Source organism: Crocodylus porosus, unplaced genomic scaffold (genome assembly GCF_001723895.1).
Source record: "Crocodylus porosus isolate Cpor-Errol unplaced genomic scaffold, CroPor_comp1, whole genome shotgun sequence".
NCBI lineage: Eukaryota > Metazoa > Chordata > Crocodylia > Crocodylidae > Crocodylus > Crocodylus porosus.
The window spans coordinates 33,788,542-33,802,299 of record NW_017728913.1 but is presented as its reverse complement, the minus strand read 5'-3'; the positions used below and the strand labels follow the sequence as shown (position 1 = coordinate 33,802,299).

Here is a 13,758-nt window from a genome sequence, read left to right as displayed (position 1 = left end):
GTTCTAATATATTTGCTACTGCACTGGTATTTTATTACTGTACTTAATATTTCTTGCTGATAATTATATTGTTCTGTTCCATAATTAACTTGGTGCACAGAAAAAACTGAATACACCAGTATTTATTGGCTAGTAGAATACACTGGAATAAAGTTTCTTATTTAAAAATGTGTTAAACATATAAACATCCAATTATGTTCCATCTGATTTTATTTTAAGTAGCAACCAAGCTGTGCAAGGGAACCTAATCTGAATCCCCCCTTTCAAAGTAGCAGCATTTTAAAAATACCTGGCTGATGTGCATGCTAGTATCACACGTTAGAGGCCGTGCTGAGGTTAGATCATTGGAGCCAAGCAAAGTTGATATTATTCCATTCTGATCTACTTTTCTGATCATGGTCCCATCAACAAAGTAGATTAATCCATTCTTGTCAATCGCTATTCCTTTAGTCAAGAGAAACAAACCTTAGTTTTATTGCACTAGCAGTTTATTTGTCATCTTTACTAGCTAGCTGCAAAATGTTAGTGAATGGGTTTTTGCAAATTAAAGATGGAAAACAGGTCTTAGCAAGTATGTGATATAACCATTTATAAAAATACACAACATAATGAACTAAAATTTACTGTACAAGCTACACTCACTGACTACATATATGGTTCTACAAATAGTAAAATGAGAGGCGTCTGGTATTTTAGTTTACCTGAAAAACAGAATAAATGGGCACGCTCCATTATAATTTTTAAGCCTTTGACTATAATTGATTAAATACACATTTTTATGATGGTTTGAAAAATGGTGCACAACACTGAATGCCAGACAGTTATGGCAAAATCAGCGTTGGCCATTTTCAGCTTCATTTTCTATGACCCAGCTACAAAAACAAGATGAAAAGCCCACAGAAGCACAGCTGTGAGTAAAGAATGAAGCCCACTGTTACACAGACTTAGGCACCAACTCTGTATTTTCTTTTCTTATCGTGAATTGATAACTTCCTTTACCTTTGGGACTCATGAGAGTTGCCTCCACAGCTTTGCCACCATCACCGCATCTTGCCTCATCAAACGGAAGGCACTGCTCTCCAGTTCCTGCTACTATATCAGCATTTTTTGTCAGATCTTTTGCACCAGTGAGTGACTTTGGCCGATAAATTCTGCGTGTATTAGTGTCAGAAACATACAAATCTCCTGTGACTGGGTCGGTTGCAAGGTAGTATTTGTGAGCTGGGTTGCTGCTGTAAAATGAGATCACATATTTAAACATAAAGGAGATCTTGTAGTTAAACACAGAGAAATAAATTACACATAAGACAGTTTCAGATTACGGAAGGATTACAACATACTGGACCTAAAAAGAATAAAAGCAGTTCCCAATTTCAATTAGAAATGACTCCTCTCTCTGAACTGGACCAAAGCAAAGCAATGGATTCTTAAAACTCTCAGCCATTTGGATCATGATTTTGATCCAACATTTTGCAGAGTAGCCAAGTCTCTGGCTTATATTTAGTCACTGTTATCTTCATATACTTTTTATTACAATTTATATAGGGCTGCTGGGGTGCATGGTTTATATTGTTCATAAACAGATAAGACAGGATTCATATTACTTCATAAGCCAGAGATAAGACATCTTTCACAGTACTGGTTTAATCTATTACTCTCTAAGGCGTGATATGCATGATTTAACACATTAGGGAACATCATCTTTGTCATCACAGCCCTGAGTGCAATTCTTCTTTTCTTCTCAATACAGAGTCAGTTTTCAAATTACTATATATTTTGGCACAAAACCACTACCTCTGCCAGCATATCCTTCATCACAGTGAAATCATATATTGCTAACCAGAAACATACACTTTGCTGTTCTTGTGGTACCACATCATTGAGAATTACTGTCTTTTCTGGCCTGCTGGTGGGAATAAAAAAAACACTCTGGAGAGTACCCTTCTTGGTTGATATATCATGATGCAGAAACTTAACCTGCTTCACTTTGGATTCTTGACCTGATTTACAGCAGTAAGAACTAAAATGAGGTCATTCAAGTACAGGAGGCAATTTCTGATCGCCTCGTAATGCACTGAGTCGGTGCCAGAAAAGTCGGTTCCATTTCTGATGTTTGCAAATGCACCGCTAAAACATATCTACCAATCTTGGAGATATCTAAACATCTGTTCACAGAATGTAATGCCTCACATTTTGTAAATAAATAACTGTGCTAATGTAACACATTTTATGTACTGCCACTTGCAAAAAGCAAGAGAGACCCATGTGAACAAGTTGTGAACAAATTATGTCTTTTAGCAGGGACAGCTTTTTATAGCTATCTGCTTTAAAATATAGACTACTGTGCCACATACATAATATTGTCTTTGGATGTAAGTGTTTACACATCTTGGCTCAGAGGAAAGAAATCAAATGAACAGCCAAATGACATTAAAATGTGCAGCACTTAACACCTTTTGTAATAGCCTCTATTTCAGAACTGAACTTTATAAAGCACAGCTAAGAGCATTGCATAGATGTTTACATTAAATGTGTGTTAATTTCATAAAGCACCAGGTTAATTGCTGAAAGAGACTTGCAACTCTTTTTTAACTTACACGGGGCCGTTATTTATACCAATGTTATTTGATATGCAAAGAATTTATCACTGTTTGACATGTGTATTAACTTGTACTGATTTACGTAATCACTTTGGCCATTAAGAAATATCTTTATATTTGGAATATGTTGAATAACGCAAAATACATCTGAAGTGATTATTTAGTGTAGTTGTAAATGATGGAGTAGACAATTATTTTGGGCAGAGGGCCGTTTACTATGTTTTGGCAAGCCATCAAGGGCCACATGACAGGTAACCAGGGGTAGATAAATATTAATTTTCTAAATTTTTTAGGGTTCCTGTTGTTTCTAATTTTGAAACAACAAATTCTAACTATAACAATAATTTGGTATCATTCTTCTTACCCAAGCTAACGAGTACATTAATTAATACAATATTAAATGGATGGTAATCTGACGGTGCTTTTTATTCTTGAGAAAATAGTCAGCTGTGGAGTTTGTTCAGTTAGATTATGCTGTGAGAGCTGTTATATGAAAATGTCTTAAAGGCAGAATATTTTTGAGACACACCTGATTTGCATTTAGTATTTATTTGTAATAGAAATCTCAGAAGTTGAATATTAGGGCTTAACTTTGCCATAGGAACACCAATGGTTAGTTCACAAGAGCAAGGCACAATTCAAGGATTTACGTAATATATGAAAAAGTTTACAATTAGTAACCATGCTACAGGGATTTGCATGCTATAAGGAGCAGCTGAAAGCAGTAGAAACCGAAGTACATGGTCCCTGGGGACACTGATTGGTTACTTAGATCATTTTATTTCCTTGTAATTTACAATAATAGTAAGGTCCTGACTTAGACCAGCAAAACCAGAAAAGAAACTTTAAATTCAGTTACTTCCTAACTTATTCAGCATAGCTCAAATCATGGTAGGAGGCTCTGAAGAGCATGCAATCATGCACCATGGGCTGGTATATATAGCCTCACTATGAATTACTGTGGCTTAACTTCTACTTGCTCTACTTTACAAAGTCATAATAAAAATACTTTTTAAAACTATATTTTAAACAGCAGACTGAAGCCTAGCCATTACCTCTTCACTGCAGCCTCCTCACTGTCCTAACTTTGTTACCCTTCCCTGTTCTTTCAGTTTATATAAAATCAGAATGAAGTGTTAGGTGTTGTTACCAATGTTGTCAACAATTATGTTGCTAAAATTATCTTCCTCCTCCTGCCTCTTACCATGCTCTCTCTCTTTTAATTGCTCCAGCTGGCTGCTTCTTATTGCCTTCATCTACAGGATCTGCAATGTTTTATGAAATACTATCCCTACTTCAGCCCTTCTTTATTCTGCTTCTTCAACTGATTTTATGCCATCTAAGCTGCATGTGCCTCAAAGCCCCTTCTGTATTCTTTTACTCTCTCCTCTATGCCCCATGTACTTGGAGTATCTCCTTGTTCACCAAATGACCTTCCTGTTTAAAATAATTGCTTCTTCCATGAAGCCTATCAGCATTAATCATCTATAGGCAACAGCATGTATAAGACATCAGTTCAGCTTTGAGTTTTGATCACTGTCAGATCCTCAGCGTATCACAGCATGAACCTGATCTGCATTGTCAAGCCACTGATATTTAGCTCAGGCTGTGTCGGCCTCTTTTTTAGACCCGAGGAAGGGCAATTGATGCCCAAAAGCTTGTCCAATGGCTCCCCCAACTTTAGAGTTGATCCAATAAAAGATATCCTCTTTGTGTGTATTCTCTTTGCTTCAGAGTTCAGTACTGACGCATTACAAAATGACCTGTCAAAGGCTGCCGTTCTTATTTCTTAGTTTAAATAGAAAGCTTCCTCAGAATCTAAACATTTTATAAATGAAACCAGGTATGCTGCCTTATCCCCACTTCAAAGCAAACACATCTCACAAGAGTCTACCACTTCACTGTTTCTACTGTGAAAAGTCCCTCCAATTTCTGTAACATTGACAGCAATCTGCATTCATACTTCACGGGCTGAACACTGACTTTGGATTAACAGCTCCCCTTCCATACCCATCGGTTAAGAGGCAAATCTTAATTCTAGAGCAGGTCATGTCAGCGTGCATGGGAGCTAGGAAACTTCCTAGATAGTAACTCCATAGTCACGATTGCCATGGCCTCTTTGGTCCCATACGTGACTTTCTATGTGAGGGGTAAACAGCATGGTGGCCTAGGAACACTGAGCTCTTCAACATGTGGAAGGTCCCCATTGGCAGTCAAGGACTCTGTAATCCTACTGTATTCCCTTGTGTATTAACTGTGTGAGTTCCATTGCTTGGAGACTGCATGTGTATGCACATGCACGCATATGTAGGCACATGCACTTGCACAAACTAGAGCATGAAAATGCATCCTCCTCAACTGGCCAGCCCAATTTCTGAAATGCCACCATTAAGAATTTAACCAGTTACACAAGTAGTAGTGGAGAATTCTGCAGCTAAATCATATGGAAATATACCTCATTAGACAAGAATGCTTCATCCTCTAAAATACTTAGCAGTATGCAAACGTTTGGTAAGGCTTCAGAAGAGTAATTCATTCTCTTGAGGTACTGAACATGGTTATACTGTTAAAACTATAAAGTAATGCAAGCCAGGGATCTTAGATAAAGCAGCATTCTAACCAAATGGGCAGTGCTTGAAATAAATTTAATAGATGTAATAGATAAGGCCTGGAAGGGACCTTGCAAGTTCATTGGGTCCAGCCCCCTGCTGAAGGGGGCAGGAAGTCAGCTGTGGTCAAATGATCCCAGCAAGACAGGCATCCAAATGTTTCTTGAAAGTGTCCAAAGTAGGTGCTTGGCACCACTTCTTGGGGGGGAGTCTATTCTAGGCTCTGGGGACACAGACAGTAAAGAAGTTTTTTCTTATGTCCAGCCTAAAATGGTCTTCCCAGAGTTTGTGACCGTTAGACCTTGTCTTTCCTTGGGGTGACCTGACGAACAGATGTTCTCCCAGCTCCTGATGCACTCCCTTTATATACTTACAGGCTGGTAACAGTGATCCATCGAAAATATGCAACAGGAGAACACCACACAATCCTCATCATTAGCACTATAAACATTATGAATGTTATATTTAGTCGTGAATTTTTTTGCTGACTATATGAAACAACATATGTGAAACATGACTTTTCAAGTACAAAAAAATTCTACAATTAGGGAAAGAAAAATCCACACGAACAAGTATGGCCAGAAGCAAAGTGAATTTTAACAGAAACCAGGCATAAGGGAAAATGAAGTGAAATGTGAATCTCTGAGGATTTGCTTAAAAAAAAGAAGACTGACAGCTAAGATGGAAAGATCCTACATGAAATCTGGCAGGGCTGCTGAGATTCATGTATCTCACATGACAAACTTTTGGCAGTCCTGTCATAGAGCCTATTGTAGTGTCATGTGTCCAGAAAGACTACAGGGTACCTACACTTTTTCTCATGCTTACCAGCAGGGGCTCTTGTGTCAAAGGAACTATAAGCAGCCAAGTTCTGCCACTCTCTCTGTTGTACTCAAGTCAGTATGGGGGTGGGGGGGCGGGCAGGGGTGGCAGGAGGAGGTGAAGGCAGATGCAAAGAGCTTTACAGTACCTGCTATAGATTTTTCAAATCTTATTCTCATCTTTGCAGTTTAAAGTCCCAGGTCCTGTAGTCACTGTGCCATACAAGAATCTCAGCAATGAGGGCATGTAAGTTTGTTGCCCTCATGGTTGTGGAACTACGCTTGAAATATGACCTCCTAAAAGCCTCACCTTTTAGGCAAATACAACCCAAAATATATATATTTTTTAAATCTCATGAGTTTTGAGCTATTATTACGATATTTTGGAGCCTGATTAATGAGTTTGGAATGACTGGGCTTAACAGTAATACAGTTAAGCATGGGAGATTAAAAGGTTGGAAGGAGGGGAGAGAAATGGGGGGACAGAATAAGTGAAATGGTACAGGTAAAGTAAGTGAATTGGTGCTAATGGAACAGGTAGTGACAGAAAATGGGGATCAGTGACTGAAACCAGAATGAGGAGGAAGACAGGTTCCGAAGGGGAGCAAAGAGAACACAGCCAAAGAGGGTCAATAACGGTGGTGATAAAAGGCACTGAATATCAGTAAATTCTGGAGCCCGACTAGTGGCATAACTCAAGGCAAAAGCCTCTTCTTTGACATCTGAAGTCATTATTTTTAAAAAGCCATCGCCCTTGACAGTAACAAATATAGGAAGTGACTTATTGACAATATACATTAATTTGAAAAAAAAGAGGACAGAAAAATATAAATCTTCTTAAAATGCTTACCTATGTCTAAAATCTTTATTTCTTGGTGGAAGCAAGTAAAGAAGAGCAGTGTTAAAAAAAAGTTAGAAAAGAAAGTTAAAAGACAGAAAGGCAGCAGAACTTAAAATATACCATTATAGAAAAGAATCACCTACTTTTATCCAAGATTGTTAACATACTCTGCCTTTAAAACATGCAATAATGCAGCTAGTTTGCATTGCTATATGTTCAGATGTAGATAAGCATAGTTAAAACTTTAGTGTGAATCATATTTACTGCATTCCTTAATATGGTTTCAAAGATATGACTTTTTGTTTCAATGTATTGTGCAAAAAAGTTAATATTCTACTTTAAATGATTTGGGAGTTATTTGCTTACAAAATCTAAGAAATATTAATTCACAACATAACCTTTGTTCCAAACTAGTGAAAGATGTACCTTAGCTCTAGAACACTAGTTACATTTCCAGATGGGAATATCCGTCGAACATAGTTGAAGTCCCCTACGTAGAGGCTGCCATCTATTCCACAAGCTAAGGCAACTGGAGCTAGCAGCTTATTACCATCAGCTTGACCATTACAACTTGGGCATGAGATGCTGCGTCGCCGTCCATTCCCCATGATACTACTCACAACTGGAGGTTGCTGAGAAATAAATTGATTTTCTCCGTTTCCTTTATAGAGGATACCTGAGAAAAATACAACCCCCACAAAAAATTTTCTGTATCAAAATCTGATGGTAAGTATGTAGGTATATGTATTTATGTATACATACATTTCTATCACTCTTTGTTGATTTAATGTACTGTGAAGTAATTACATTTTGCAAAGACACTTTTCTTTCAAAAGATGATAGAATTTAGTTTATAGTAAGTATTTATACTTAAAATTAAGGCATTGCTGTTATCAAATTTAAAATATTTTAAAATACTCTTATTCACAAGATGTGGTAGAAATGTTAAAGCATTTTTAATACAAGCATGTTTATAATAATTCAATATTTTAAATGATTACCAAAGTTAATAAGCTAAACTATATATGTAAAGTATATTTATATATATTAATATATGTGGTATGTATACATACACACAAATTTCTCCCTAAATTATATATTTATATATACACACACCCACACACACACGCACACACTATATATATATAGAACATTTAGGGACATTTTGAAAAAAGTGCAGAAGGGGAATGTGAATCTCACTAATTCTCAAAAGGACTTGTGTTCCTAAATTCCTTGGGTTTGAAAATCTCCCCAAAAGATAGAAATTCTAATTATATTTACATTCATCATGGAAATTCATTACATATGGGACTTTTGATCCTGTAATCTCACTATAACCAATTGTAAAAATTCTGTTGAGTATCATTGGACCACTACTGCATACACTGGATATTAATAAGGAGCTACATAAAAGTTCTGTGACTGCCACAATTTCACATTGCAAAAAGGTTTTTTCTTCATTGCCCAATAATAATCTACCTCAGGTAACAAAATCTGCCTCTACAATATATCTGCAGTTATAGATGGTTATTAAAAATGTCAAACACAACAAAAAAATGTTGTGGCAGGCCAACCTGCCCATTAAACCTATTTCTGCTTTGAGGCATGAAAGGTACAATCATTTTTATAAAGACAAAGTAATATGCCAGCAGTGCTATATTTTTTCTTTTGTTCTCCATAGGAAATCTGGGAAGCAAAATACATGTCTGCTGTTAAATCTTTCATAGTTAAAAAGCATATTTGAAGAATTTGGATTCACTTAAATGTTACCAGCATCCTCATTATGATATAAAGCAATGATTTTGTCAAGGTCTGCTGTATGCATGGTTAGCTATTATTGCTACACTCATATGTCACAATAAATCTCTATGTGGTATAATCCATGTAAACCACATGCCACCCTGTACTTTATAGGTTTATTGATTGAACGTACAGAGTTTCAAAGGCAGTACTAAGGGCTAAGGGTTAACCTTCTTTTCAGAGATACTTTTAAAATAATCACCCCAATAAAAATATATTGATATATTGAAAAAACATGAGAAGGTGTCTTCCCCATTAACCTGAAAAAAATCAGCATAAATATATTTTCCTTTTCCCTTGGGGCATTTTAGGTTGCTTTTATTACTTTTCTAATACTATACAACTTGGGAGGGAGAAGAACCCGATCAAACATACACTATGAAATTATGAAGGCTCAAACTAGCTTATGAAAACCTAAAGGAAAGTAGTCTAAATAATGCTGCATCATAAAAGCATATAGAATGTGTTTTTCATGAGGAGTCTGAGTGCAAGTCTATAATGGTATCCAAATCCCCCACCCCCTCCCATGATTACATCATTTTTGACAATCATGGAACCATAATTTTGCTGAAATAGCTGAGTTCTATAATTTTCATCAGAGGAATCCTACAAGTCAGCACACTGCACTATTACATCTGATTTATTCTGTCATTACTTTGAAAAATTGGTCCTTCACATTTCTCCTCTATTATCACAGAATGGAAAGACGAACATTAGAATATTTATTGCAGTATATCAGGATGTCCGTACAAACACCTGTCACAGTCTTCACTCCTTGCTGAATAAATTTCTCCAGCTCATCCACCTTGTCATTACAACTATCCACTCCGTTTATTCAATTAGACACACGTCACTTTGAAAAGTCATTACTTGTCAAATCTACTCTTGAACATAATTTAAAGCCACAATCAATTCACCTTGTAAATAGAAGCTATATCACTATTTTTAAGACGTGTATTATTTACACATATTTATAAATATCCAACAGTTCTTTTCTTATATTTTAAATGTAACATTTCCCATGTGTTCTCATTTTTGGGTAGCCTGGTTTTTCTGTCATTCAGCTGAAGTACTTCAGTTTATGACCCACAGACCATACAAACTAAGCAGGACCAAAATGGGTCAAATGCAGAGGGAGAAAGTGCTAAAGAATACCTGTGCTACAGGAAATTATATTTTTTCTTTAAAGTACTAAACCAGTACCCCAGGATGGTGATGGCAGAAGACAGAATAGGGTTTTCTGTATAAATTCAGTGCTTCCTAACCAAATTCCAACTTCCCATATACAGTTACTATTGAATACTGCATACTTTATTTACTTTTCTAAGTTCCTATGTAGTGTTGCTGTACACTGCTAATTAATAGCCACATTTTACTCTAAAGCTGACTACCTTTCACTGGGGAGTGAAGTGAACCTCATTTGCAGTTTTTTTAAGTGTGTTGGGATCTTTACAGGTGAAAGGTGTCATGCAACTGTTTTGTCACAATTGTGCCTGCTGTTATAATGCTCTGGACAGTCCCTAATAACCTCTACCTCTCCTTTTTCACCAGCTGAAGAGCTAGCTGTGGGAGGGGTCTGATGCTGAGAAATGATCCACATCAGTTACAGTGAACTGATTTGTGTGACTGTCACTTCTTGTAACTGTCTCTATGGAGAGAGGAAGGAGAGCCACCCTACCCAACTGGCCCTTTTTTTTTTTTTTTTTACTTCAGTGGCCCAAAAGTACTAAAGAACTATTCATGAAATGGTGTGTCAGATGAAGTGGGCCATCAGGAGAAGAGTAGAAATGTAATGGTAAGTAGTTTGATTCCATAGAAACATAACACACTGGGTTGGGACTTCATTTTGATATATGATGGGAAACCTGTCAAATGTTAAACCACTAACCTCACTAATGGTCAAATCACACTGACAAGTTTGGGCTTAAATCATCCCCACTGATGCAAGCAAGTGTAATTTGTACGTCTTTGTGCTTAGGGCTGGCTACTACAATGCCTCAGTCTGAATGCCATAAGGTTGAGGCTGCCTGGGGCACATGCAGAGTTATGACCTTGTTGCATTTTGCACTTAGGATGTATATTATTTAGATGGTAGTAAGCATTACTGTGAGTTAGAAAGTTGCCTAAATAGTCACACAGTACAGGTAACCCCTGCTTAATGCTGTTTTGCTTAGTGCTGTTTCACTATGATGCTCATTTTACATTGATACCCGATTCCACTTAGTGCTCAGTGAGTTTTGTTATAACAACCACCGTCACCATTTTGGGTCATCAAAAACTTTCAGTTTTGCTTAATGCTCGTTTCACTTAATGCTCGGTTTTTCAGGAACCAATTAAGAGCGCTAAGTGGGGGTTGCCTATAATGCTTACTCTGGACAGGGCTAGAATGATGCAGTCCACACACAGCTGATTATGGGTCCCAGCCCTCCCATGCACTAAAGCCTTGAACTGGCCGGGACTGAAAAGCAGCTGAGTGTCAGTGCAGTGCCCTGCACCAACAAAGAGCTGTTTGTCAGTCCCAACCTCAGCACCACAGACAGTGAAGATGGCTGGTAATATCTCTGTGGGGCAGTCATATGATAGTGTAACATGTATGACTTAACACTACCTGGAGAAAACCCTAACTTTACCAGCATACAATAGCACTCAGCCTGGGTTTTTCTGCTTGAACGTGCAGATGCTATGTTTTAAGTGTAGTTAACATGTTAAGTGTAAAGTGTAATGTGTAGCAAGGGCCTAACAGCAAGTGCTGGCCATTTCCCTCCAGGCAACACACCTCAGTCAGTAAAAGAAGACAAATGGATTGTAGAGCTGTGGATGTAAAAAATAGCATGGAACTATTTTAAGGGCAAAAGTGTAAATACGTTCAAGACCTTGCATCCCAAGATGAAAAAAGACTGGTAGGGAAGGGCTTCAGTTCTGCATGGATGAGCAAGCTTCCAAGAAGGAAGATCTTTTCATGATTAAAGAATGCATGAAGAAAGTGAGAATGGCCAAAGACTTAGCTGAGGGTGACCTTTAGAACAAAACTAAAACAAATAGCAAAAGCTTTTTTATCATACAAAAAGAAAGAAAACTCAGGGAAAGAAGTGTAGCTGGGTGAAAATGGGGTGCACACCAAGGACAACCTAGGTATGGCCCAAGTATTGATTAAATACTTTGTCTAAATCTGCAATAAAAATACAGATGGAACTGAGGACACTGGTGGGGTGCCGCATGGCAGTGGGGACATGAATAGAGAACTTAGTATATTTGAGGGGTAAACAAAATAAAGATGGCATAAAAACTGGGGTTAGGGGGTGCAATCTAGATTAATTCCATTGTAGCATACTGAAAAAAAAATGATATATAATTTAACACATCTGTTAGCACAAATCTTCACTGAATCTGTCAATTCAGGTATGACCGAAAAAATAGTCAATGTAGTGCCTATTTTAAAAAAAGGGGAAAGAATGACCTGTCGAGTACAAGTCTATTAGCTTAATTTCAGTAGTATGGAAGGTCTTACAACAGATATTTAAGGAAAGAATGATCAAAGATATTGAACTGAATGATAGATGGGAAAAAATGCGATATGGGTTTATCCAAAGAAGACTGCATTTGATGACATGATAAAGGACATGGATCAGGGAAACTTAATTTATCCTGATTTAAACAAAGCTTCTGATACCATGAGTCATGGGAAATTACGGGTCAAACTGGAAAGGATGAGGATCAGTGCAACAATCATGAGGTAGATGAGGAGTTGCTTCGAAGAGAGCCTACAGCAGGATACTGTGAAAGATGAACTACAAGACTGGAGAGTGGTTATCAATATGTCATAATGGAATCATTTTTAGGACCTGTCATGATATTTTTATCAGCAATCTTGGTAGTGGAAATATATGTGTGCTCACGAAGTTTGTTGATGACACTAAACTGGGACATACTGCCAATGCAGTAGATGGCTGGTTTATTATACAAAATTTAGATAATTTTGTGCAATGGAGTATTAAAAATGAAGTGAAACTTATCAGTAAGAAGTGTGAAGTCACGCGCTGAGAGGCCCAACAACAATGACTTTGGCTAGGGGATAGGGATATCCCAACTGGGATGACTAAGGAGGAGAGGAATTTGAATATATTGGTTGATCGTGGGATAGTCATATGCCGCCAGTGCGGTATTCATAGTGTATGTTTGGTCTGGTTTATCTTAACAAAATGGAGATTGAAAGGGATTATGAATTTGCTTCTTAATATTCATCCCATCAATATACCTGTAAAGAAAAAATACTTTTCAGACTGAAGAAAAATGTATATCAGAAATTAGACGATTTCAGAGGACCAAAGTTCTGGAATGGTTTTCAAAGTCAAGCAGTGGAGGCCAAGAACCTGATAGACTTCTGGATTGGACTGGGTAAATTTAGGGAATGGTATGACAGGAGGGAATTCTGGCTCAACAATCAGTGTGTGAAATCATGTATTTTCAAAAAAATAAGTCTCTTGCAGGTTGCAGTGTAGTCAGTAATGTAGGTAAGGGTGGGCAACTGGGCCACAAACCTCAGGCACCAACACAGGAAGGGCACTCCCAGGCCCCCTCTGCCTGTTGTGGCATTGATTGCCCTGGTGCATCCCCTGTTCTGTGCATTCCTCTGCCCCTGAATTGCAACACTGCAGCATCCAAGCCATCTGTTGCTATCCCAGCCCCACCTGCTCCTTCCCCTCTTGCTTGCTTACTGAAGCTGCCACTTCCCCTTGTGAATGCTACTGCCTTTTGAGATACTTTCCTTCTTTCTTCTGAAGCACTGGAATATTAGCCACAGCTAAGGCTGAGGGTTCTTGACTAGGTTAAGATAATGCTCCTATTGATACTTGGAGAAGTCAGGGGTTTCCAACTGGAGGGTTTTGTTTTTCCGCTCGGGAAATTTGCTGTCAAACACCATCTGGGAGTCCGGAAGGAAATTTCCCTCTAAGTCAAACTGGCAAGAACTGTGGGCTTTATGCCATTTGCAGTAAAGAAGGTTAAGGTCCTTCCACGCACAGTGTTTTAAGATCTTTTGAGCTTGAGATATATTAACCATCCACTTGACTGTCACTGCAGTGCTAGGG

The 13,758-nt window shown here is 37.8% G+C and overlaps 1 protein-coding gene across 8 annotated transcripts in view; it reads right to left on the bottom strand.

Annotated features, from left to right (window-relative positions):
* TENM3 (teneurin transmembrane protein 3) overlaps positions 1–13,758 on the bottom strand; it is a 456,764-nt gene that overhangs the window by 43,446 nt on the left and 399,560 nt on the right. For 6 of the 8 annotated variants that reach the window (XM_019534649.1, XM_019534652.1, XM_019534651.1 and 3 more), the window contains 4 exons: positions 7,298–7,547; positions 6,881–6,901; positions 1,000–1,232; positions 290–444 (listed from right to left, as the gene is read on the bottom strand). In XM_019534649.1, coding sequence (XP_019390194.1) covers positions 290–444; positions 1,000–1,232; positions 6,881–6,901; positions 7,298–7,547 — 659 coding nt within the window. The remainder of the gene's footprint in view (positions 1–289; positions 445–999; positions 1,233–6,880; positions 6,902–7,297; positions 7,548–13,758) is intronic. The other 2 variants (XM_019534650.1, XM_019534655.1) reach the window with 1 other exon arrangement.